The 26,758-nt window shown below is 45.9% G+C and overlaps 1 protein-coding gene across 5 annotated transcripts in view; it reads right to left on the bottom strand.

Annotated features, from left to right (window-relative positions):
* Positions 1-26,758, bottom strand: part of Trio (trio Rho guanine nucleotide exchange factor) — a 289,908-nt gene that overhangs the window by 155,221 nt on the left and 107,929 nt on the right. For all 5 annotated transcript variants that reach the window (XM_075975805.1, XM_075975801.1, XM_075975802.1 and 2 more), the window contains exons 3-8: positions 24,301-24,415; positions 15,640-15,832; positions 13,110-13,622; positions 11,848-11,970; positions 8,802-8,993; positions 304-435 (exon numbers count right to left, since the gene is read on the bottom strand). In XM_075975805.1, coding sequence (XP_075831920.1) covers positions 304-435; positions 8,802-8,993; positions 11,848-11,970; positions 13,110-13,622; positions 15,640-15,832; positions 24,301-24,415 — 1,268 coding nt within the window. The remainder of the gene's footprint in view (positions 1-303; positions 436-8,801; positions 8,994-11,847; positions 11,971-13,109; positions 13,623-15,639; positions 15,833-24,300; positions 24,416-26,758) is intronic.

The following is a 26,758-nucleotide window of genomic DNA, read 5'->3' as shown; positions in this document are numbered from 1 at the left end:
AGATTATATAGCATGCAAGTGCAGATTTCCCAAATATGGTAGAAACTATTTACTATTTAACAGATAAAATATAGGCACCCCATTTCCAAAAACGTCAATCCATGTAAAGACCGCTTTCTGGCTACCACACACTTTACTCCCCACCTTCACCCCATACCTACCAGAAATCCAAACGCTGGGTGAATAAACTATAGTTTAGCAGGATACAGTTTTTCCTGAGCTGCCCAAGACATCCATTTACAGCTTTAGAGCTATCCTTTAAACCCACCGATGCCCTGCACTAGAGGTAAAACACACCCTTACCTCAGAATAAGCGAGGGTGATGTGCTCGTAGATCCCCTGGTGATGATGAATGGCGTCTTCCAGGTCCTGCAGCTCGGAGGGAAGGTCTACCTCACCACAGGCCTTACACCATGAATCCACATTGCTCATGTACTTGGAGGGAAAAAAAAGAAAAAGAGAAGATTATTTCTATTGATAACTAATCATTTAGGCTGAAAGGGGGACACACTTCCAACACAATTTTGATAAGAGTTGTAGCTGAGGGAGAATGGGGAGAATGGAAGCAAATAATAACATGGTTGAATATCACTGGGCTGCTGGTGCAGGCAGCTGCAGTTAACGGAATCACTGGTGCCAGCTGCTCATGGAGCCTGAATAACATTGTCTTGCCTTGTCTGTCTGTCCTTTTGCTTTTCCAGTCCACACTGAAATTCTGCTTCCTGACTTGAACCCCAGCAATGGGGAACATCAAGCCCACTCTTCCCTACTCCCCTCTCTGCCCAGGAGGGCTGAGCAGTAGGGTGGGCTTCACTGGGGGGGGGGGGGAGTCTGCAACTTTGTCTCTTGCATGCTTACAGGAAAACCGAGTCTCTCAAACTATTCAGCTCAGGCCAGGAAGGTCTAGGCTGCCTAATCTCTGGGCTTTCAGGAGAAACTTCAGGAGGTGGAAACTGGTAGGGCAGTCTAGGATGCTCAGCTTGGAATGTTGACCCGGGTTCCAATACTACCTCACTGCCCCCATCACCTCCAGAGCTCATCAATAGTGATGAATCACTAACAAATCTCCTGGGGAGATGCTATCAGAATCCTTCACAGTGGAGTGAAGAAGAAAGCACAGAAAGCCCAATTAAAGAGCCAAATAGATGGCAATAGCTGATGGGTTTAACCTCTCTGAGGCCAGTCCCTCACAGTCTATGCTCAGCAGGGAAGGCAGAGGGTGGGCGGTTGGGACAGGAAAGGCAGTGTATAATTCTTAAGTACAAGGAGAACAACTTTCATGTGCTGTGGGATAATGCTCTTGTACACTGTAAAGATTTATCACTCATATTGGTTTAATAAAACACTGACTGACCAGTAGTCAGGCAGGAAGTATAGGCAGGGCAACCAGACTAGGAGAATTCTGGGATGAAGAAAAAGGCAGACACACAGTCACCAGTCAGACACAGAGGAAGCAAGATGAGAATGCCTCACTGAGAAAAGATACCAAAACATGTGGCTAAACATAAAAAAGAATTATGGGTTAATTTAAGTTGTAAGAGCTAGTTAATAATAAGCCTGAGATAATAGGCCAAGCAGTTTATAATTAATATAAGCCTCTGTGTGTTTCTTTGGGACTGAACGGCTGTGGGACCAGGAGGGACAGAAACTTCTGTCTACATTCACGTCACTCGCAGTATACAGGAGCTTCAGACAGACAAGTCAGCCATGTAGCTACTGCTCATGAAAACCTCTGTACATGCAAACCTCCGAGTCTGAAGACATGGCAGTGTCACCAGACAACCTGTGGTTTCTGGTGGCTTCAAGCATCCCTCCACCACCGTGAGTTCCACTGATGATTTCCATCAACACTTCTATGGAGTCTTCTAGCACTCTCAAGGCAATAGGAGTCATAATGAGATTACTCCAGACCTCTCCTCCCACGCATACTACTCCGGTGCATTCTAAGTGTTTCTTGGGTAGCTTGTTCTATAAATGTCAATCAGGGCAGGTCGGATGCTGCTGAGTAATCTCCAGTGCTGCTTCACTTTCTCTTCCTCCGTTCGTGCACTTAGTACCAATTAATAAGTCATTGTAAACCCTTTTCAAATATGAATTGGCTGGAGTTAGCCACCTTTATTAGTAAGTCATCAGGTCCAAGTCAGCAATTAATTAGCTCATAGACAATAGCCACTGCCAAGCACCCCAACACAGACTTACAATGTACTAAGAAGAAGTAAGATGCTTTTTACAGAACATGCATTAATTAGATGCTGCACTAGTTCACAATTTAATGGGGAGCAGTGTCAGAGGCCACTGCATCAATTCTCTATGCATTCACCTCCAATTTTTGAAGCAACTAAAATCAGAACAGGACTCGATGTACCCAGCATAGATTCCTGAAATAACAAAATACTTAAGCTGTTTTCCAAGAAAAACTTCCAAGATCGATTCAAAGATAGTTTGAAAATGGCTCAAGAATGGACATGCAGAGGAAGCCAGCTCAACTTGAGCTACAACCTTCTCAAGGCAGTGGGTCAAATTCCTCCTCACGAGACATAACCCCTTCAGGGAAGAAACAAGATCCATGTACGTGAAGTATGGTGAAGAGGTACTACACCTGGCAAAGAACCTAAAAACTTCCATCCAATCACCAGCTCTCCCTGGCCCCTCTTCTGTAGAAGGCTCCCAGCAGCCTGCTGGCTTGATGACCTAATTTTTAAAAGTTCTTTTTTTTTATGTAAAACCTGATGCCATGTTTCAGTTTCTGTGTACCTCAGGCACAGGCCATAATCCATAGCAGGATGCACAGGCCAGGCCGGACCCCCAGCACAGCAGATAGGAGCAAGCAGGCCAGGCCAGGATCCTCAAGAACAGGGAAAGAGGAGTGAGTAGGCCAGACCAGGACCCCCAGAGCACAGGGAAAGGTAGAGCGCTTCTAACACTGAAGGAAACTTGATTTTAAGATGTCTTTTTTTCCTTCAAAATTTATTTATTATGTGCTTTGGTGTTTTGTCTGTATATGTCTGTGTAAGGGTGCGAGATTCCCGTGAAACTAGAGTTATAGTTATGAGCTGCATGTGGGTGCTAGGAATTGAACCCTGGTCTTCTGGAAGAGCAGCTAATGCTCTTAACAGTAGCTGCTGAGATTCATCTTGCTTGAGCCAGCCAAAAATGTCTTTTTAAAAAACTGTTGTTGAACAGAAGATGAAAAGGAGTTTAAGTCGGATAACTTTGCAAAACTGAGTCGAATGGGTGAGGGAGAAATGACTGACACAGTTTCAAAATGAGACCTTGAATAATTACTTAGCAGACTAATTTACTCTAAGCATGTACCTCACTCAGGGTTAAGGTCCTCCTGGCAATTTATTTCCTAACTAGCCCCCTCCCTCAACCTCCCCTCCATCACCTCCTGAGGCCTCTGCCTAGCACAGGTGGTGGAGGAGACAGAGATTGAAACGTCCTAAATTGAATGATCTGATTATTACTCAGAAGCAATTGTTCCTCCTTGGAAAAACCAAGTGGTTGAAAAGGAGACCAACACACTCGAGCACAAACCTCAGAGTTTCTCCCTGTGTCTCATCTCACTTTGTTTTCATTTCTAGATAATAACTGAATTCTGTAATAATAGTCTACTTTTCATTTCTCCTCTGGCCATGGGAGTCACGGGCATGTGAGCGCTTCCAGACACATACCATGAATCTAGCTCAGAGGCTCCAATACAGAAACCTGGGGAAAACAGTTTAGCAAGCTTGGTATGAACCAAACATGCCAGTGATCACTCTGCATGCCACCAGCCTACTTCTTAATATACTTTGTTTCCAAACAGCTTTTACCCTAAATCCTTCCCATCCCATGAGAATACTGTTATTATCGCAAGCCAAGAATTAAGGTGAGACCCTGAAGAAAGGCATTCGCAAAGAAGGTTTACTTAAGAAATAAAGTTAGTTCAGGACTGTTCCATATTCTTTGTTCTTCCAAAGGGATACTGAAGTGACAGTCTATTCTTTTTTCATTATTTAACTCAGACACATGCCCAAATAACCCAAATGTATATTCCACAAGAGGACAATCATGTAGAAATCATTCTTTGTTTTATACATTGGTATGTGTGCATTTGTGTGTGCTGAGGAGTGTGTATTCAGGTGTGTGTGTCTATGTTAATGTATGTGTTCATTCAGAGGTGTGTGTGTGTGTGTGTTCAGGTGTGTGTGTCTGTGTGTATGTATGTGCTCAGGTTGTGTGTTCAGGTGTATGTGTTCATTCAGAGGGGTGTGTATGTGTGTGTTCAGGGGTGTGTGTGTTTGTATTCAGGTATGGGGCCCAAGTGTGACAGCGTGGGCTCCTTGTTGTGGTACTTGCTTTCTGGGGCTCCTGTTGCTCAAACTTGCATCCATTAGGCTGGCTAGCCTGCAGGCTGCTGAGGATCCCCATCTCTTGTCTCACCATCGGAGTTGTGGGATTACAGATATGCACTAATGTGCATCTAGCTTCATATAAATGCTGGGGATTGAACTCAAGTCCTCATTGTTAGGTGGTGAGTGCTTTAACCACTGAGCCATCTCCCCAGCCTAATAAAAACACACATCATTTTAATAATAAACGTTTCCTTTTATATGTTAATGAAAAGTGTAGTTTTATGTGAATATTACTGTAAGGGCGGAAGAGCTATTCTGATGAGGACTGGTTCAAGTCACAGACCTCCACGCAAGGTCTAGGCTTAGGAACATGCGCAAACCCTGCTCAACAAGCTGTCTGGACAGTTACACCTCTGGCTCCATTTATTCCACAAGGCTAAGAGACCAAATGATCATTAGCCTTATTTCATTTTGTTAAGAGCTGTGAGACAAAACCACGGGTAGCTAATTCATTTTTGACTGTTAGAGCACAGAAAGCCATTAGTCACAGTTGAAACAAAGCTCACTCCACATAAGCTGGCTCAGCACTCAGTGCAGCGGCAATGGAAACATCTGTCTGTGGTCTAACCACACAGTTGCTGGCCACATGTGCATGTGACCTACGGACAGAGTGAAATAGTTAATTCTCCTTTAATTCATGTTTATTTTTTATTACGATTCTATTACTAATTTTATTTAACCATAAGTGGCTTTAGCAGCCACAAGTGATGACAGACTAGCACATGGGACAAAAAGCTCTAAAACTTGGGGATTTGAAAAGACAGTAAAAATCAAGTCATTTTAATTTGTTGCTTAAAAATATAATTACAAAAATACTTGCTATGAAATCTTCCTGACACAAAGGGACTGCCCAGAGAACATGTCACATGACCTAAGCTAAGTAAAAGGCAGAACCTACCATAAAGTCATAACACTGGAGGCCCATCTTCCTGTCTACTACAAATTGACCCTCTGACTCCTGACCATCAGCAGAGATAAGGAGATGAGAGAACGGTGGGGACATCTTTGGAAACTGTGCATCTGACTTATAAAGGCACTGGCAGACACCAACACAAGAGTTCATGGAGCCAGAGCTGGGACGCCAAGCAGCTCCTTGTGGCACGCACCCTCAGAGAAGCCTTCTTTCATCAGCAGGACAGTTCCTGGGTCACATGTATGAGCACCGTGTCCCCTAATCACATCTAAGTTCCTCAATGAAAATTATGGGTAAGATTCAAAGACGTGGTTAAGATGAAAGTCTAAGTCATGGAGTCCACTTTTCTGTTCCTCTCTAGACGTAGCTTAAGGCAAAGAGCAGGCGGAGCCCACCTACTCCTCTCCTGCCCACCTAACTTGGTGTAGTTTCCCCATGTTATAAGAGTTCCTTGGGCGGTTCTTCTCTTCGGTGAGGGGGAAAGGAAACACTGGCAAAGGTCCCCTACTGCTCCTCCTGCACTGGGTGTTTGCGCACAGGACTCACCAAGGTCAAAACACATGCAGTGCCCATTCTTTACCAGTCCCTCCTAAGTTCAGCCATGCCTCTTCTCTAAAGTGCAGAGACCTGGAGCACTGTGAAGCTCAATCAGGATTCCATGAGTTCCATGGTCTTCCAGCATAGTCTCCTTCAAATCTATAAATTACAGTTGTTCATTTCACCCAAATACCTTGGGCTCCTTCAACTTTGCCGCACATCTGAAATGTTTAGTAGTGGAACATGGATGAGGAGATGTTCCCACGACACGCACTGTTCTAGATTATTTCTAAGCAAATGAGAACAGCAACTGGTGTTCTGGGTTTACTCACAGGTCTGAATCTCTCCATACGGACTACAGACGGTCTCCCATGACTGCAAGCCAGATGTCCTGCTCCTTGTCATGGGATAGTATTTCAACTGCAAACATGTGTCACATTGTTTATGCTGGGTTTATTTAATGGTGTCAGGATGTATTACACTTGTTGCATTTGTTTAATGATGTAAAAACGTGTTGCATTTGTTTCACCTTGCCTGCCTACAGCACCTGATTGATTGAATAAAAAGCCTAACAGCCAATAGCTCGGCAGAAGAGGGATAGATGAGGCTGCTGGGGAGAGAGAATAAACAGGAGGAGAAATCTAAGGTTAAAAGGAGAAAGAAGTTGAGAGGAAGAGGCGAGAACAAGAGACACGCCTGGGGCAAGAAGCTGGGCAGCTGACAGCCAGCTAGACTGTCTCTATAGACAGCAAGAAAGTAAGAAAAGGTAAAAAGTCCCAAGGCAAGAGGTGGATAAAGAGAAACAAGCTAATTTACATTAAAAGAGCTAGCTAGAAATGAGCATAAGCCAAGGCTTTGCATTCAAAACTAATAATACCTCTCCATGTCATGATGTGGGAGCTGGTGGGTAGCCTAAGCGAGAAAGCCTGGTACAGCTCCTAGTGTCTCCACGTACATTTCTGGAGCCTCCCATCCCCACCAACAAACTCAGCAGATCTTGGCTTAGTGGGCTGCTACCATCATAGCACAGCTGTTAGAGATGACAGAGGTAAAATACACAGCTGTCTTTCTCTAGCAACAATGTCAGATGTTCAAGTGCATCTGCTCTGTACCTGTGGAGTGGAGGTAGTTATGGGGTCATGGAAGATTGCTACTCTAACCCACGCTCCTTGTGTGAGTTTGTTTGTCCTTGGTCATAGAAATGGTTAAGTGCGCAGTTAGTAAGGCATCCAACAGTGCAATCTGAAGGCCTCACTCATTGCTTTCATGTGATGCCATTAAGATTTTTTTTCCTGTTTATATTCCACTAGTTTCTTTCCTTGCTTCACACTTTAAAGGTTTCTAGTGTTGAGATCATTGCTAATTACTATCTTGTGCAACACAAGACTGCCTTGCTGAAATCCTGGGCAAGCTGGGACCTCTGCTTAGTTTTATTGACAACTGCTTTGAGACAAAAAGAAACTTTGCCCTTTTCAGAACCAGCATGCCAATCCTTACAAACGCAGTCGTTTCCCTTCAGAAGAGAGAAAGCTGTACTGGCCTTCTTCCTTTGAAATAAGTCACCACCCACCATCTGGCAGTCTTCACAGTGAAGGCTCCCTGCACTGTATGTCAGGGACCCGTGCAAAGGTGTTTCGTCGATAGCATCCTCCCTGCAATTATGTCAGCCACAAGCCATCTCTCACTTTCTGCTGCCTTCCTTCCCCGGGGTCTTTTCAGACAGGCGTACCTGAGCTGAGGTGGTGGGATCCGTAAACCTTCTCTTTAACAAGAGTGTCAAACAGCTTCTCAGCCCATGAAACCAAGATGAGGTCAGGATCTAACAACACATAGTCAAGACGTGCAAACTGCCTGCCCAAAAGCCATTCCCACACAGCCCTTGCTGGCACGGCTTTCCTATGGCTGCAGAAGGCCAAAAGGGTGGACCTATCCTTTCCCATATTTGCAGCAGGGCACCAGTAAGCCTCCCAATCCTAGACAAAGAAGTGAATGGGAAGGCAAGAACACCCACTGCCACCTCTGCCAAGAAGAGACACTGCCAATTGAGAGAGTAAGTGTGAAGCCAGGTGTACCTCTTAGAGCCATTGTAGAAGGCCCAGCCCGCTGCAGAGATGCACAGCACCTCCAGAGCACCCTCACACAAGCTAGTTAGAGGCAGTCTACAGCTTGCAGTATTCCCATGCACATAATACAGAGAATAGAAGGAGTGATGAGGATGGGGAGAAGGCGGCAAAGGAGTAGAGAGAAGATGGGGAGAAAGAACAGCAGCTGCCGCTTGCTATTATAGATCAAACACCACTAGTGAGAAAACCTGGAATCTGAAACGTCAGAGCTTTACAAAACCGCCTTCTCAAACAAGTATTTCAGAGCATTTTACAAGTAAGAATGTTCAACCATACACTCTTTAGCCGAACGCCGACCCCTGACCAATTTCCCACGTATTTCAGGTAAGAGACACACACAGGGCAGAGACAGGTGGCTATTTTCATGCTCTGAAACAATCCTCCCAAGCAAGTTTGTGGGGTTTTGTTTTGTTATTTTACAAAGGAAAGGGGAAACAACAACAGCAACAACAAAACCCTGAAAAACAAAGGCGAAGTCGGGCACTGCAGACACACCTGCAATTCCAGCACAGGAGGTATGGGAGTGGGGGGTCTGGCCAGTGTGAAGCTATGTGACACAGCAAGCCCCAGGCCAGCCTGAACTATACAAAGACCCTTTACCTCATATGCAAAATGAATCGTGAGCAAACAAAACAAATGTAGAGTTCAAAGCGCAAGTGCCTAAATTTGCAGGGCACCAAACAAGCCAGCAAGGATTGCAGCTCAAGGCGGAGAACAGCAGCGCTCACAGCAAATTTTGTCTGAAGACCACCAAGACTCAGTTACACAAGAAGACTAGAGGGAGGCATGCTCTGGCTCTTGCTTTGTGGGCTGGGGGTTATAGACACTGACCTTTTCAGCCTTCTGGTGAAAGATGGAGGACATGTCCAACAAGGTGCTGCGCTCGTCCAAGGCTGCCGCAAATGCCTTCCACTCCTGCTCCAGCTGATTCGCAATCTGCTTAATCTGCTGAGAGGCGTAGTGGCCCGACTCCACCAAGCGGTTGGCCACAGACATTATGCGGTTTATATTTACATACACGTTCTGCAGAGGAGGCAGAGGGAGAGGTTCACTGAAGGATGCAGATAGGAGACTCCTTCCTAAGAAAGCCAGAGAGCTTTTGTGGACAGTCAGTTAACAGTTCCCTAGTTCTGAAGCACAATCACCTGACATCCTACGTCAATTGCCTTACTCTCTGGATTTCCATAAACCCTGAGTTGGATTCCAAATTCTGTTTTTAAAGCTGTAAAATTATCAATCAACTCACCGAAAGGCATAACTGTTAGCCACAGAACAATCAAACGCACAAGGGGTACACACAAATATACCATTATTGCTCATTTCTTGGCTTCTAACCCTGCCCAGGATCCAGAGGGCAGGGTCGCTGACAAACGATCACAAAGACCTGAAGGAACCGGACTAGAGCCCAGAATTGAAAAAGATGTACTCAGCAACCAAAGGCTGTCTGTGTGAAGACAAGCTCTCCTTTCTGGATAAACCTGAGCCATGGTTTGTGCCAACAGACACCCTCCTCAAAGGGCTCCACTTCCTCCCTGGAGTGTGAAGTCAGGCACAGCAGGAACCATGCTGCACTGAGGAAGGAAGGTTCTTCTGCTCTGCTGAAATCCCACCCGAGTCTATCAGCTGACAGACAACATGAGTATACAGGATTTTAAAAACAAAACAAACTTGCTTTTTCCTTTTTGCAAAGCAAGACTTCACAGCGCGTATCTTCCCGCTTCCACTCCTCTTTCAATTTCCTGTTTCAATCAAGGATGGGGAAAACGTGGAGTGGAGGCCCACAGTCAACAAATCCCAGGTCATCCACGTGTTTTTACTTTTATGACATTGCCCTGTTCCTGGATCCTGCTGCTTACTCTTCAGCAGTCTGCCCAATCCCTTCTGTTGTGTCCTTCTCTGCCTTTCCACCCCCGTGAGCCCATGCAGCCAGCTCTTCTTCCCTGCTATAGGTCCCGAGTCCTAGCCCTAACCTACACAATTCTCTCCTTTGGTCTTTCCTTGCACACTTTTGTTGATCCTTTCTACCATCACTGACTGGAACCTGGTGGAGCTGCTTTTATATGTGATGGACAGGCCAAGCAAATCCATCCCATATTCCTTTCCTAGAGACTCAGACCTTGCAGTCAAAAGTAGCAGCAGAGGCAGAAGAGCAGAGGCAGAAGGCACTTCACTTCAGTATGGCAGGTGAGCATATACTTCCTGGCTTGTGTGGGTTCATTAATGCTTTAACCAGCTTCCTTTAAATTAAAATCAATGTGCTAGGGACTTGAGATGTCTCCCGAAGACTCATATGTTGAGCATGTGCTAAGCTTTGTCTCAGCTGATGGCACTCCTAGAAGATGGGTCTAGCGACAGGGAGCAGGTATGCCTCTGAAGGCTCTGCTGGGACCCTGGTTCCCATGAGACAATGCTGATCCTCACACACTTCCTGTCTTAGAATTGTCAGTGTCAGAAATAACAGCCAAGCAAGTATGGGCTGAAAGCTCTGAAATTGAGGCCCGTATCTCCTCCTCTGCTCTAGGCCATGGGTCTCGGGTACTCTGTCACCATGGGGAAACCGAGCCTGTATCTCCTCTGCTCTAGGCCGTGGGACTCGGGTACTCTGTCACCATGGGGGAAACCAAGCCGTATCTCCTCTGCTCTAGGCCATGGGTCTCGGGTACTCTGTCACCATGGGGAAACCGAGCCCGTATCTCCTCTGCTCTAGGCCATGGGTCTCGGGTACTCTGTCACCATGGGGAAACCGAGCCCGTATCTCCTCTGCTCTAGGCCATGGGTCTCGGGTACTCTGTCACCATGGGAGAGATGCAGATGCAACACCTTCCATTCCCATATATGTTCCTCCTTCTGTCCCTTAACACCCCTTAAAGTGGCTGGATTTGCTAGTGCTGCTTTCTCTGATCCTTAGGAGAAAAGGCTACTGCACACAGTGTCAGGAGAGTGCATGCGAGGCGCTCAGTTAGAACTTCAGAATAAGAGAAGAGCAGTCCCCTAAAACGGTCCTCCTGGGAAAGCATGGATGGAGATTATCCTGGGAAAGCATGGATGGAGATTATCCGCAGACCCAGTTACACAGTCCTTCGTCAATTTCATTTCCTGAGCTGACTACACCAGCCTTTGTGCTTCCCATTCCCCACGACTCCATCATTTTCAGTACAACCAGGAGCCTGGTGGCCACACAGCCCTACAGAGCCCCTGCCATGTGGTCCTGGGCCATCCCAACTACAAGTACCTATGCCTTGACTTGATCCTGAAGCTTGTATGGTATGGTAGAATGAGCGTTATTCCTGGTATTCCCTCACAGGGTTTCTTTAGAGACAGCCTACCTATGTACTTGTAAGTAGTCCTTTATTCTTTAAGGTTCCTCAAAACTCTGACAGTAATAGTAAGGACTGGTAACTAGTGGGCCTCGTCTGGCATGCATGATGGCTGGTCACTGGTGGAGGGGTCAGAATGAGGGGCAAGGAAAGCTCAAGGAAGCTCCCGAACTGCTGTCACCAGCACAGTACAAAGTGATCACATCCTAACTGAAGCTTAATTGAGAAAGGCAACACAAACATACTGCCGAAAAGAAAAAAAATGCTTATAAAGAAAGGAAGTGAGGTGGGAAGGAGGGAAAGAGGGAGGGAGAAAAGAGACATCCCTCCTACCTTCAGGAGTTCCTTACCTACTTTAATTAGATAACATCGAAGGTGTTAATTATGGTTTCTTGAGCACTAACTACATATTGAAAGCCACACTAAAGTGTTTTATACATAACAGAGTAAATAACACAATATATCAAAGAAAGACTATGTACCCACTTCATAGATTAGCAACTGAGGGTCAAAGAGGTCAAGCAGATTGTCCAAGGTCACAGGTTCTGACAACAGCTTACCATACAGTTCATAGCAAAATGATTGTGCTGCGTCTGAAGCTCCATTGCGTGCGGGTGGCTGGTCCCAATCTCCGTGTAGCTGTTTAGAAACAGGCCTTTGTTGTGTGTGATCCAGTCAAACATCTACCGGAAGAAAAAGACAACTCAGAATCACTGCAGAAAAGAAAGGGCTGGGAAGGAGAGTGGGGGTGGGGGAGGCTTGCCTCAGAGCTTCAAAGCGAGAGCGCCTAAGGCAGCAGATCCTAAAGTGTTGTCTCTGGGACGGAACTCAGCCGGCTCCCTCAACCTAACAGAAGCTCCTGTCTTCTGTGCCCAGGCCCCTTGGTCTAGAAAGTGACCCATGCTTCCTACTGCTTTGCCTTTGAAGACACAAGGCTGGCCCCAGGACTCATGGGTCTTTGTGCTAGGATCTAAGCAGAGATTACTAACAGCAGAAACAGTACTCTCTCATGCAAGACACAGAAACCTGAGAAAATGCAAACAACGAAATTACCAAACGTTTCAACGGATTTGAGAGTTTTCAGACTCGGTCTCACATAAGCCAGTGATACTGGCTGTTAGCCGTCTAAAAGCCCTTTCAGCATCCTGTACCAGAATTTCCTAGTGGGGTTTTTCTTTTACTTTAAAGTATATGTTTACCAGCCCAGGGAAAACAAAACCACAAGGTTAAGGGTTACTTCACCTACGTCCACGGCTTGCAAAACCATTCCTGTTTGCAAGTGTCCTTTTCTTTCACATTGCAAAGAACACATGATCTGGTAATGAACGAGCATTCACTGTGACCAGTGGGTGTCTCTAGTACACAAGAACGAGACATGAGAACATCGACCGTTACTGCCCGCATCACCTAGAACCCTGTTCTCAGCGGCATCACTCACCTTCTGGTACAAAGGACACAGTATAGGTCTGAATAGGTTTGCTGGCTTTGTTGGAAGAAGGACAGCTATCTGAAAATCTATACGTAATCACTGCTTTCAAGAATACAATCATGCAGTGTGTACTTGCTTCCCTTTCAGATACTCTTCATCAAACCACTGGTAGTTTTAGCTCGGACTTTCTATAATGGCTCTGTGAATAAGGCTGGTGGCCAGGTTTAAGGATGGCCTCCGAATGGGCCTTGCTGCAGAATGAACACTGGAACTACAGACCTATTAACTTCCTCCCTTCTCTGTTTCCTCACATTATCTTATCGGTCTTTGCCCTGAGGCCCAGTGACCCAGCGGCTTCCCTCTGTCAGGCTGGCACCCCCTCCCGGCTTTTACCTTCTCAGCATCCTGTTCAAACAGCCGCAGCTGGAAGCACTGGTCCAGCTTCAGTTTCCGCAAGTGCCACATCTGATGCAGATGCTGCCGGGTGGAGTGTAGACGGTCCAGCATGGTGGACACCTTGGGCAAAAGGTTCTGCAGGTCCGCATTGCCCGAGCCCGAGTTCTTTTTTGGAAAACTCTCACTGCTCTGAATCCGCTGGAGCAGCTTCTGCCCTTCTAAATCCAGGTCCTCTATGGGGGCCTTAATAACCTTCTTCTTCAGCTGGGAGTGTTCCTCAATCATGTTCCGAGCCCCCTCTAGGTCCTGAGGCAATTCCTTCTTTGCTAGAATATCCTGAAGTTCCTCTAGCCGAGACAGCATATGGGCTGCATTGCTAATGTAGTCCTCGAAAGCTACTCTGATTTCAATCCATTCTTCATGGTTGTATTCCAGGCAGCCATCGAACTCAGGAGTTAGCTGGGAAGGATCAACTACTTTGGTAAGGCCTTCTAAAGAGACCATATTTGTCTTAAGGGAAAAAAAATTACGTATGAGAAGCTGAACCAATTTTACGTGGTCACATCATCCTGTAACTTACAGTGGTCACACATGGGTTTTCAGTTAAAGGTCACCTGCTCACGGAAAACCCAGGCTATGTCTGGCTCTGCCTTCCCAGACAAACATGGAGGGGAGGCACATAGTCAGCATGATGAAAAACTCCATTAAAGTAGCACCACCAGTCGGAATGCCTAGCAGCACAGAATTGTGAATTTCACAAGCCCCAAATCAACTAGATTCCACTGGAGAGGAACAAAACCTCAAGCTCACTAATATCTCAGACTTCACAACAGAGCTGGTGAAAGTGATTTCACAGAGGAAAGACCCAGTTGGGGAATACCACCTTCCCTGTGATCGCCTACTACACTCCGAGCAGGGGAATACCTCCTTTGCTGTGATAACCTGCTACGATCATGAGCAGTCTGAATGCTGCATATAGCCTGCTCTACATCCCAATAGAACACCAATAGTACCCGAGTTTATTACAGTCTAAGCAAGGACTCTCGACCCCACCTGATGCATCAGACGATACTGATCTGATGCCTCAAGAAAAACATGAGTTTGGGTTGAATAAGATGCAAAAGCAAAGGAGGAGATGGATGGTCGGACCAAGCCACCCATCACCTCTAGCCAGACCACCTACAGAAACCTAGAACTGACGGCTCCATGCTGTGGGGGAGGGGCATAGGAAACAGCACAGGCAGCTGTGCTGAAAGAGCGGCTCAAGCCCAAGCTGCCTTTAGCCTGCAGTGGTCCAGGAGACTTACACCTATCATCTGCTGGACCATCAGTAACCTCCACAAAGGCAGCCAGAGACAACCAGGTCAGGAAGACGATGGGCAGGCACCTTCCGGAGCCCAGAGTAAGAGGCTAGTAAATGAGATTAGTAAACTCTTCTACAAGTGCAAACTACCACTTATTACTTAAACATATGTAATTAAAATACATCACACTTTAAATTTTCCATTAAGCAAATATCTAAGACCCAAGAAATTAACTTCCAAAATGACTACTTATTATAAATAAGGATAAAAGTGTACTATATATTTCACTCAAACCACTTGAAAGTAGTTTCAAATTTAAATTAAAACCAAATTCCAATTCCAGATAGAAAAATCAGCACTATAGAAAGACATTTTAAATTCAAGTCGTGCACACAAAGCAGACACTGAAAAGTGCAGCAACTGATACATCGTTACTATGTAATATTATTTACCTTAAAACATGATTCTTGTACATTGAAACCCAATATCCAGACAGAGATGGCAGAAAGAGCACGCTCTTCATTCCACTGGGAACGGTTATAATTTATTACAAGAAGCTATTCCAGTCCTATTACAGAACAGAACCTGAGCCAAGCTTCAAGCTGCCTGGAATGCTTTCCTCCTATAATCATCATATTAAACTGACCACATCAAAAGCCTTGTCAGAACTGCAGCGGCTTAAGGAGTGGAGGTTCACAGTGGGAAGGAAAATAAATTAGCAGGCTTTGGTTTACTTTTTATAACCACCTGACAGCCATCGTCCAGCACTAGCTGATGGCAGAACTGTACAGTCCTAGAACGATTACCTCCGCTTTTACAAAGGTAAGACTCAATATGTGAAGTGGCCAGCAATTCTCCCCACTATCAATGACGAGACAAACTCAATCCCTCTGCCATTTCCTCAGCTCCAGGATAAAGCAGCCACCACACAGCTTCAGCCACACAGCCCTGGGCTGACAGGGGGAGCTGTTCAGGTGAGGTGCCAGGAACAGACCTCTTCCAAGGAACAGCAGCTCCATACCCCAACCCCAGAGAGTGGAAATCTGAACCCGAAGCCTTTTACTTTATGCAGTAATTAATTCTACTTATTATATGTATATAAGACATGTAGGCCTTGCTCAATTAAATGGCTTTTAGACCTTCATCAGTCCACCATTGCGAGGATACACCAGCTTATTAACCACGTCTTTAAGTTTAGGCTCTGGCTACCCAGAGAATGTTACCTCAAATTCGAATTTAGAACTGCCAAAATTCGTCCTCTGTTTCTGCCAGAAGTTGTCAGGCTTGATTATCAGAGCGATGTGGATGCAGCAAGGGAAAGACTCCTGCAAGATCTTCAGTAGTGGCTTGATGGAGTCCCACTTGGAGCCGCGCATGTCCACGATCACTGTGAAACCTCGCTTGCAGACCTCCTCACTACAGAGAGAGAAAGAGGGTGGGGAGTTCGATGGCTCGGCTGGTAAGAGCACTTGCTACACAGATATGAGAACCAGAGTTCAAATACCCAGTACCCACATTAGAAAAAACGGGGGTGTTTTAAGATGGAGAGCACTGACTGTTCTAAGGGACCCACGCTCCTTTCCCAGCACTCACTTGGTAGTTCACAGTCGTTTCTAACTCCAGCCCCGGGGAATCTAAGACCCTCTTCTGGCATTCATGGCTACTGCAGGGGACAGGGGAGGCAGTGCACAGTTATAACACACAAACAAAATAGATGGGGAGGGGGCATGTGGCCATGCATTCCTATAATCCCAGTACTGTTCAGGATGGAGACAGAAGGATCCTGGGGCTTGCTGGCTGCCAGTCTAGCTCCAGGCTCAGAGACACTTCAGGGTAAGGCCACAAACATCAGAGTAGGATATCTGATACCCTCCTCTGACCTTCCAAGACCATGCCCACACACACAAGTGCATCTACTACACACAACATGCATATACCCCCAACAGAGAGAAAGAAAGAAAGAGAGGAAGAGAGAGAGAGAACGCTATCAGCTGCAGCTTCTACAGCTTGGATGTGAGAGAAAGCTTCTTGGTGACGTACCCACATGCTTGACCTCAAGAACCAGAGTGCAATGCTCTTTTACCTGGGCAGCTCAGCAATGCCTAACCCCCCGCCCTGGGTCAAAAAACAGAACGAGGCCATAAAAGAATCAAGACAAAATGATAGATTCAAACAGGGTTCACCTTCAAAGCCTTTAAGATTTTAATTCTTCATAGATATGGTGTTGCATTCTGTCAAATGGCAACCACTAATTTCACTTGCCTTTGGTGTATTGTTAACTGGTGAGACACTAGTTTAATAACTACCACAGACAAAGGCCCCTGGGAAGCACTAAGGGGGTACAAACTCAATGTGGCATGCAGGGCTCAGGTTGGGACAGCAGCTACTTCAGGATTCCCAAGACCAAAAGCAAAGCCAACAACCACTGGCATGGGTGACAATGCTGGGAACTTTCCAAAGTCTGGCTGTGGTCTCTTTCCTCCAGCCCTGTCCCACTAGGGGGTTCCTGACACCATTTTGGCAAGCCCTGTGAGAAACACTGAGGTTTGTGCCTGGACTATGATTGCATTCCTCTTCACATCTGGTCACATAGATGGCATGAGCGTGGTAGTGGGTAACAGTGCTGGCTCCTGGCAAAACCAAGCACTATGTTCTTCCTCTCTGGGCTCTTGGCAGTTAAACAAAAAGGTCAGCTGCAGCAGACAGTGTCCAGTGCCTGCAGCTCCAGCAAAAGGATGCTGAGGAAGGAGGGCATGGGAGCCAAGCAAGAGACTGGAAGAGGCAACAGCAAGATCCATCTCAGAAAGAAAGTGGGGGAAGTTGCTATTTCATGAAATAGCAACACTGGAGAAAATGGAAAGTCTGCATGAGGTACATCTGTAATGAATATTAAATACATGTGGAGGGCTAGGGATGTATCTCGAGGGCAAGATGTCCGCTCTAACAGGATCAAACATTTGGGTTCAATTGGTTGCATCTTCCAAGACTACTCTCAACTGAAAGACCAGAAGGTTATCATTGCTAGGTATTCTTACCACGCAAAAAAAAGATGTCAACTAAAGCTGCCTTCACTCTCTCAGACCTAGGCTTGGCTCCTCTCCTCCCTCTGCCCTTCACCCTCCAATGCCTCCAGGCCCTTCATTTTCTTCCCTGTACTGGCTCACACCATCACAGTAACTAGTTTTTAAAGTTTCACAAATGCAAAGTCCAACAGGACGCCCACGTGATTCTACAAGGTGTGCCACACAAATATCCCAGGAATGTCTACTGTGAAACTCAGGAGCCCTGGTTTGCAGGTACAGAGCACAGTGGTTAAAGCCCGTGAGAGGAAACAGATGGCCCAGAGATCTTGCTTATCACCTGTCCTAATTAGCTTTAGCTGTCTGTGTGGCACAGCCTAGAGTCATCTGAAGAGTCTCAATTGAGGATTTCCCGGCTCACACCAGTCCAGAGGCACATCTGTGAGGAACTGTCTTGATTGATGTGGAAGGCCCCGCACTCTGTGGGAGGGTGAGCTGAGCTGTAGAAGGAAGCTAAATGAGCATTCCTCGGGAGAGCAAGCCAGCAACAGCACTCCTCCTTGGTTCCTGCCTCCAGTTCCTGTCCTAACTTCCAATGATAGATTAGAACCCAGAAATATAAGCCAAGTAACCCCTTTCTTTCCCATGTTGCTTTAGCTCAGGTGTTTAATCAGTGATGGGAAAAGAAACTACAGCATGACCCAAATGTTAATGATGCTTGGAAATGCTACAAGTAACCCATTAATACCCCGTGCGGGCTAGTCTTGTCAACTTAACTGATCGGACAGTAGAGCATACCTTCTGCAGTATCTGATGGTCTTTGCAGAAAAGATCATGGGATTCTGACCTAAAGAATGGATTCCCCCTTGATGAGTTCATCATGATGATATTACCCCAAGAAGTAGGTTACTAAACACATCCTTGCTGTATCTTTCCCTGCCCCCTTCCCGTGTCCTCTCTTGCTCTCCCTTCCTGCACCCATGATGTGAAACGCTCTGCTCTGGCAGACACCAGTTGAAGCCGTGAGTTAAAAATCAACCCTGGGGCTGAAGAGACAGCTCAGTGGTTACAAGCACCTACTGCTCATGCAGTGGGCCCAAGTTCAGTTCCCAGCACCCACATTCAGCAACTTACTACCCCTAAACTTCAGCTCCAGTAAGCCACCACCTTCAGCCTCTGTAGGCACCTGCTCTGGCTTGCACGCCCCACACAGACCACATAATATAGATAATCAATCAATTAAAAACTCCTTTCCTGCCGGGCATCTGGTTGCAGCAATAAGAAAGTGGCGAATACACACCCTGTATACGTATCAACTGATTGGGGCTGAAAAGTGGCTCCAACTCTCACACCGCTGCTCTCTCACTGTTCCCCATCCCGGACAAGGCCAGGGCCACAGTGCTGCCAATGTTTCCTGTCCCCAATCATCAAGCCTTATGTCCCCAGATCACGGACACTAAGCATCCTGGGTCTCTATAAGTTCTAACTGGGCTTGTGATCCTCCAAGGTTCTGTGTACAGGAAGTGCAGGGGTCCAGATGGAGTTAGGGCAGCCATGGCCCAGGAGGAAGCATGCTTGGCTGCTAAATCTCAGACAACACTTATGCACTGCTGAAGCAGCCCACGCCAGGTCCACAGAAAACTGCCGCAATCTATCTTGTTTTACTAAGAGCTGTTTGGCAGACTATGTTTCTTTTAACAGTCCTCACTAAACCATGATATTTTTAATATTACCTTGCACCCTGTCTTTCTCCTAGCACGATCCTAGGCAATATGCATATAAACTGTAAAGCCCCTCTACTTGAAAGGGGCTTAAAGGGGACCCTTTAAACTCCAGGCTTACCAACAGGAAAAAGTGGAGAGAAACCAGCAGGTACTATGCTTGGCTAGCAAGGCTTACAGGAGGAGTGACTCTTCTGCTTCCTGCACCATCAAACTGTTCCTAGTCACCAGCTTCCCCACCATGGCAATCATAGAACATGAACTAAGCTGGACACAAAGGGTCTTTTGTGGTGTTTTGTTTTTCCACATTCAAAGCCAGGTATCCCAGGGAGAGCAGTGACCTGCACACACACCCAAGTCTACCTGTTCCATACCAAAGGGACACACGAAATTTGGTCTCCTAGCCCTGCCTCCTGAAGATGAAAACTGATCTTGGGAAGATGCGACTTTAACTAGTTAATCTAGCAGGTTTTCCTAAGAGACTCACGTCATCAATAAGACAAAAATCTTGGAGAAAACATAGGCCCCTTCTGAAGTGTATCTGTTAAAAAGAAAACCCACTTCCCTGACTTCTGAGATGAAGAAAGCCTCCTGAGTGTTCTCTAATCAGCACATTCACGGTCTTCACACCACTAGGGCCAGGGCATCAGGCGAGTTTATCAGTTTAGCTACTAGAAAATGGCCTAAAGGAGGTAAAACACCATAGAACTAGGGAGCACAAAAAAAAGTTAAAAGTCGCAATAGCAAAAGGCATTTTCACCTGCAGGAACCCCAGGATGCCAGGCAGATTCCCACCACGGGCACATAACCTGACAGGGGTTGGAAGGGATACTGCAAAGTAGACTTTGTGGACCCACTTTTTCCCTTTTTCCACATTTGTGGCTTTTTCCCTTTTTCCACATTTGTGTCTATACATGTATGTTTGCATGTATGTGGGTGCTACACGTTCGCATGCACTTTGAGGGCCACGGTGAATACAGGAATCATGCTGGCTCTCATTTTTATCCTTATTCACTGAGGCAGAGTTTCTTAATTGAACCCAGAGCTCACTGATATGGCTAGGCTGACTAGTCATCTTGCTCTGAGAATCCCCGGCTCCACCTCCCAAGGCTAGATCACAAGCAGCGCAGCACACCTAACTGACACTTGTGCATGCTGGCAATACAAACTCTGGTCGGTCATCACACTTGCGTGACAAGTCCCTAACTGTTGATGTTTTTTAAGGGGCTAGAAGTGGTAACCCAAACACCACAGGAGCACAAGTCACACTTATGTTCACTGCTGGGACTTGTGGCCAATCTTGCTTACCTAGTGGCTCCATGACAAAGGGAAAACACAGAAGAGAGTATGGAAGGGCAAAATTCTTACACTGTTTCTCAGACAGCTCCTACACATCAATCACTGTGGGAGGTGCACACGGACAACCTTCCTTAGCACTCACAATGACCCCAGGATATACTGGCTGTAATCACCTTCACATATCCGAAAGCCAACAGCAGTCACCGAGAGGTGGTCCCAGGGCATCAGTCTAGGCCTCCACCAGAGCACTTCTCTCCATATGGCCGTGAGTTCTACACTATCTGGCCAAGAGCTAAGCCGAGGGCTACCTGCACATCTCAGAAGAGTATTAATGGAACAGACAGAGGTCTCAAAGGCTCCCAGAACCTACACAGAAAGGGAAAGCTGGGTGTGTGCTGCTCACCTTTCACAAATGACCACGCCAAGTGTATTACAAGCAAACCTCTATGTCCAAGAAAATAGCCACACTATTAATTTGCTGATGACATTTATTGATCCTACTGCCGATCTATAAAGAAAGAGGCGTCTGTTCTGGAGTGCTCCTGGGAGACACTGAGCTTGACTTCTGAGGAGAGGGAACTAGGGCTGCATGTACCTCTCTCCAATAGGGCCACCACACAGCCTTCTCCATCATCACCGGGCAAAAGACACCAGTTACCTGTTAATTTACTCTTTAACCAAAGCCAAACAAAATGCCTTTCCTTGTCAACTGGGACTCTAACTACAAGAGTAAGTCAAGATGAAGAAATGAAGTGACAGCTTCCAGTAGATGACGCATCACCAAGCACACTAAAGTGTTTATGAACTGGGAAACTGATCAATGACTGGGATGTGATAAAATACTCCAGGGGAAATTATGGAGAAAAATCAAGACTGGAAAAATCTGATAAACAGTGAAACTCAGTTTTTAATGTTTTAAATGTTTGCTGCACTGGTCTGTCTATGTTCTTCATATATGCTCATAATTTCTCCCCCCCCACACACAAACACATACACACACATATAAACATTGTTTGAAGACTTTATCACCCTGATGAGCCATGATGTACATGAACTGGTTGTACAATATCAATGAAAAGTTAACCTTTTCCACTTATATCAATGCAGACTTTGTAATCAGATAACCAATTATTAGCTTCTTCTACTTTTCCAATTGCTCAATTAGTTTTGAGTCACCAATGAATGTCATGGAAGCCATGACCCTGCACATGCTATGCATGTGCTCCGCCCTTGCAGGCTCTGTTACTTGGTCACTGCAGACACATAGTGATTGTATTGCAATGAACATTTTAATAGAAAACGTCAAGAATATCCTCAGCAGGCCATACCAGCAAGGACAAGGCCCGCTTTAGCTGTCCATTACAAGGCTTGATCTAACCACCTACCTACTGTGGCACCAATCTAAAGAGGGAAAGACAGCCCCATATTTTGGTGTGTTTATTTCAGCACCTCAATTTAAAATTTTGTCTTAAACTTTATTACATGTAGTTGTATGTGTAAGTGTGTGCACACATGGAAGCCAGTAAACAGCTGTTTGATCAGTTCCCTCCTTCCACTATGGAAGTATTAGTTCAAGTCAGGCTGTTTGGCTTCATGACAATGTTTACGTCACTGATATCACTGCACTGATATCAATGGTAGCAGTTGCTTTTTTCATACCTAACAAAAGCAACTGAAGCAGGTGAGCTGTTTATCCTCTCTTACGGCAGCAGGAGAAAAGTGGCTGGTTGCACTGTGGAGATGAATGGTGAGTGCTGTGAGGCTCTCTTTCTCCTTGGTCTCTTTGCCAGGTGCCATGCATGTTCCTGCCTGACCCCGACACGTGTCGACACATGTCTGCTAGCTGCGCATTTTCACTGCCTGCTGCTCTTCTTCCCCACCAAAAACCTGAGCAGACTCAGAAACAGCTCAGACATTTCCTCTGACAAATATCTTAGCACTGTTTCCTTTGAGCTCAGCTTCAAGTTTTCAGGATGCAGGCAGAACATAAGCCAGATTCTTTGCCACAATGTATCACAAATGACCTCTCTACCCCAGTTCATACTAGAATCTTTATTCCATTCTCAAACCTCATGATTGTCTCTATATCTGGCATTCTGGTCTCATGCAGCCCCGCCCATTGTCCAATTGAGTGCTGCTTCCGGAATTCTAGGGCTCTTCCACCTGCTGTGCGACCCTCTGGCACTTCTCCTACAAACTGGCCTCAACAGTCTAGGACAGTCAGGCACCCACACAGTCAGGCAGCCACAGCAGAGGCCCCCCTGCAGTCCCAAGCTTCTGTATTGGCTACTTTTATCATTGTGACCAAATCCTGGAAAAGCAATGCATGAAAGGAAGGATTTGTTCTGACTCTTAGTCGGAAGGAGTCGACTCCAGAAAAGGTGTGCAGAGAAGAGTGGCTCTGCCTGTGTTGGCAGTGAACACACTGTATTCAGAAACAGCCAGAGAGATGGGCGTGGCTACTCACTGGCTTCTCCTGGTTCCTGTTCCCTTTGTTTGCTCCAGGTACCCAGGATCGTGCCTCCCACGTACAGGGAGAGTCTTGCTTCTTCAGTTAAACTTCTGAAACTTTCTCCCAAATACACCCAAACGTGTGTCTCCTAGGCAATTCAAAATCCAGCCAAGCTGAGAAAACCAACCATCATTTTGACTCCTCTGTTGTAGTATAGGTCTCTTAAAGTCACCATCAATCCCAGGTCCTACTACTTTTACACGCCCTAATTTGGCTCCTTGAAAATGCTTTCTCACTCCACCATAAATGCAATTCCTGCTCCCCTGTAGCATGTGTCTTTAGGAACGAAAATATCTTAAGGATTTACCCTTCTTCATAAGGAGGCATACATCCAGTCTTCCACACATACCGCTGTCTGTGTCAGACATGACCACCCCCTTAGATTGTATCTAAATATACCCTATTTTTCAAAAACTAGCTAGAACAACGAAATAAAGATTTTAGTATAGGAATGAATTTCTTCTGTCATTGTCAGCTGTACGAGTGAGACAGCCCCAGGGCAGGGCAGAAACTGAGCTTGCCATTCCCTTGGGGAAGAAGCGGGCCAGTTTCTCCTAACTCACTGCTCCTCACTCAGACTCTCCGGGAAACAGAACTATGCTTGCCCATGGTGTTGGCTAACAGCCACACTGAAACCCTCCCTCATCGCCAAGGTCTCAGATTTAAAGTGTTTCTAAACCGAGCCGGCAGATCAGCTGGTAAGAGTTAATGACTCACAAACTTCACACTACACATCAAAAGAATCTGTAGTGCACAGAGGCTTAGCCTAAGAAGACATGTGCAGGCTGTCACAAAGAACAAGTTTCTGATGATCCAGGCAATGGGACCTTCCTTGGTATTAGACTCACTAAAAAAGACCACCTGGTTTCTAACTCAGCTGTATAAGATCTAAGAATCATAGCTAAATGAGTATCCAAAACCCACCAACACTCAATGCCTTGTAGTAGTAAAGGCCTGCCTCTGGTTCCTGCTCTAGACTGTTTAGAATAATTCAATAGCAGTTATGAAAATGGCAATAAAAATAAAGGTGATGTAGCTCTAGAGAGGCTAGGTAACAAAGAGGTTTCTAGGAGTGATGCAAAGAATTCCCTGGGAAGGGGAAATGGTTGGGTACTTCTGGGTAAACTGGAAAAATGGAGTGGGGGGTGGGGGGCTAGGGGAGGATGGGAGGATGGGAACATAAGGGATCAGGTTGTCTCGAAAAAAAAAATGATGACTTTAATTTTATGTTTGATCTCCTTGGAGTTAGAACCTCTTCAGTTCTTTTCTAGACAGCAGGCCACACTGGGAACTGCAGGTACAGTAGACAATAGACAGTTGCCCAGAACTTACCTAGGAATGCAGGCTAGATAGGAAATGAGTCTCCTGAGATCCTCCTGCCGTATTCTGTCATGATTGCTGCGGGCTGGAAATGTTAAGACAGGACCTCCACGCTTATCTCTCCCACCTACAAAATAAACATTGGGAACACACTCAAAAGAGGCAAGATCAGACAGAACTTCCTGCATGCCCTTGCAAGTCCAGCAGCTTCACCCCTCCGTCCGGTCAGACAGGACTTCACAAATGCTAGTGGTGGTGCCATCTTTGTCCACCTGGTGCTCTCTCCCGGGTTCTAAGGGGCAACTGGAAGATGTCACAGATGACCTTGTCTTTTTATTCTAATACACAGGAAGAAACACTTCGTGTGAGTTTGGAGAGATGGGTACTAGGGCACTCTCATACAAATGCTGTATTTCTCTAAACAACCTTTTCTCTCTTGCTCCTCTTTCTCTAGCCCCCTTACACCTCCCCCCCTCCCTTTCCTTCCATCTCTTGCATTCTAAATTCTTTTTTCTACCAAGGAAAATCTTACTCTCTTGGCCCTAAAGAGAAAACAAGAATTTTGTTCTAACGTCACACCGATGACTGGTTTTATACAAACTGGGATCTGAGGCATCTCATGGCAGTGGCCAGGATGTTTTCATCAAACCTTTCCCCCCTCGGGAACCAGGAACCTACACAGAAAAGTAGGCAGGAGTTGTAAGAGCCAGAGGTTGTGGGTGACGCCAAGAAAACGGCATCTTTCATACCAGTCTGAGGCACACATGAACTCAGAGACTGCAGTGGCGCACGGAAGACAGGCACAGGTTCAAGCCAGACAGGGTTCCAGCACAAGGGGAAGAGACATGGGGTACTACCCCCAACCAAGAAGCTGTTTGTAACTGACACCCTTTGGCAACTGAAAATTAGATATTTTTTTCAATGGAGTCTCTCTCTGGGTATACCAACCACATCCCAGGGTAGACCTCATGATCAGGGATATCTGGCCAACACAAACTGAATACCATTGTATTTTTGTGGACTTTCTGTTCCATTCTACATTGTCTGGGTATGGGGGGGGGTGGTCTTATTGATCTGTGTGGGAATTCATTCAGCCAATTCGCTTCCTGTCTGAGGTCACGACCTCATCTAAGGAAGGAGGGTGGTCATGCTCTCTAGGGTTGGAAAGCCCCCAGCAGGTGGCCTGAAGCAGCATGTGGCTGGTCCGGTTCCGTGGGTCTATTCTCCCCACATCCCTTAATATATTGATACATATAAATATAAATAAATATATATACACCTTCGTGGTTCTCGCAACATTGGTCTTTGCTTATTCATTTTTATTTTTGTTTTTATGGGTGTTTTATTGGAAATCTTGTTTTGTTTTGAAAGAGAGGGAGAGGAAAAACGAAGTTGGCGGGGAGGGAGGTAGAGAGGATCTGGGAGAAATTGAGGGTAGGAGAAAAACATAACCAAAATACATTGTATGAAAAAAATTTGATCCTACTGCAAGTACTGGCTTTGTGGGAGCCTAGGCAGTTTGGATGCTCACCTTACTAGACCTGGATGGAGGTGGGTGGTCCTTGGACTTCCCACTGGGCAGGGAACCCTGATAGCTCTATGGGCTGACAAGGGAGGGGAACTTGATTGGGGGAGGGAGAGGGAAATGGGAGGAGGTGGCGGGGAAGAGACAGAAATCTTTAATAAATAAATAAACGGAAAAAAAATAAAAAAGAGAGAACATACAAAAAAAAAAAGAGAGAACTCACACAGGTGAGTAGGAGAACTGTAAAGTAAAACCCGATTAGCTCGAGGGTCATAGAAAAGTTACATCAAGAACAAGAGGACAACCAGAGCATTTGACTGTGACAGAGGAAGGAGGTTTCTCCTGGAGTCAGCTTAGCCTGTCTCGACACTGAGGCAAAATCATAACCTTTACTTTCTTATTTCCAGCAAGGGCGGAATAGCATAGAAAGAAAACTCAGCATTCCCAAGTGCATCCTTCATTGAGTTCTACAACCCTGATGATTTCTCTTCAGATCTCAAACTTCAAGCCACTGAGAGAAACTCTTACTATTTATTGTCTGGGCAAAATAAAAATCAGAGGTGACATTAATGTGGCTTTCACTATGTCCTATAATGACTGTGCGTTCATTCTAATCAGTAGTGAGACTTGACAGAGACTGAACACTTAAACTGATCCATATGCACTGTTCAGTCACCCAAGTTATTTAAACAAACTCAATGGGAGCAACACTGAACCACAGACAGCATAAGTCATGGGACCACAATGTGGCTCCATGGGCCTCACATGCCCTTTCTCATGTTATCTTCACAATGAGCCTGGCAAGGTTTCTGTCTCTGCCTGAGGTGGCAGAACTTCCCAGAGCTAAAATCAAGACAAAAGGACTGCAGGGCACTGCCACAAACAAGGACAGTCCTTCACACGCGTGCTTAAGCTGTAGTATAAGACGCAAGAGACAGAAAGTGA

The sequence above is a fragment of the Microtus pennsylvanicus genome, chromosome 6, assembly GCF_037038515.1.
Source record: "Microtus pennsylvanicus isolate mMicPen1 chromosome 6, mMicPen1.hap1, whole genome shotgun sequence".
Taxonomy (NCBI): Eukaryota; Metazoa; Chordata; class Mammalia; order Rodentia; family Cricetidae; genus Microtus; species Microtus pennsylvanicus.
The sequence above is the reverse complement of the archived record's forward strand: the minus strand, read 5'-3'. Positions and strand labels throughout refer to the sequence as shown.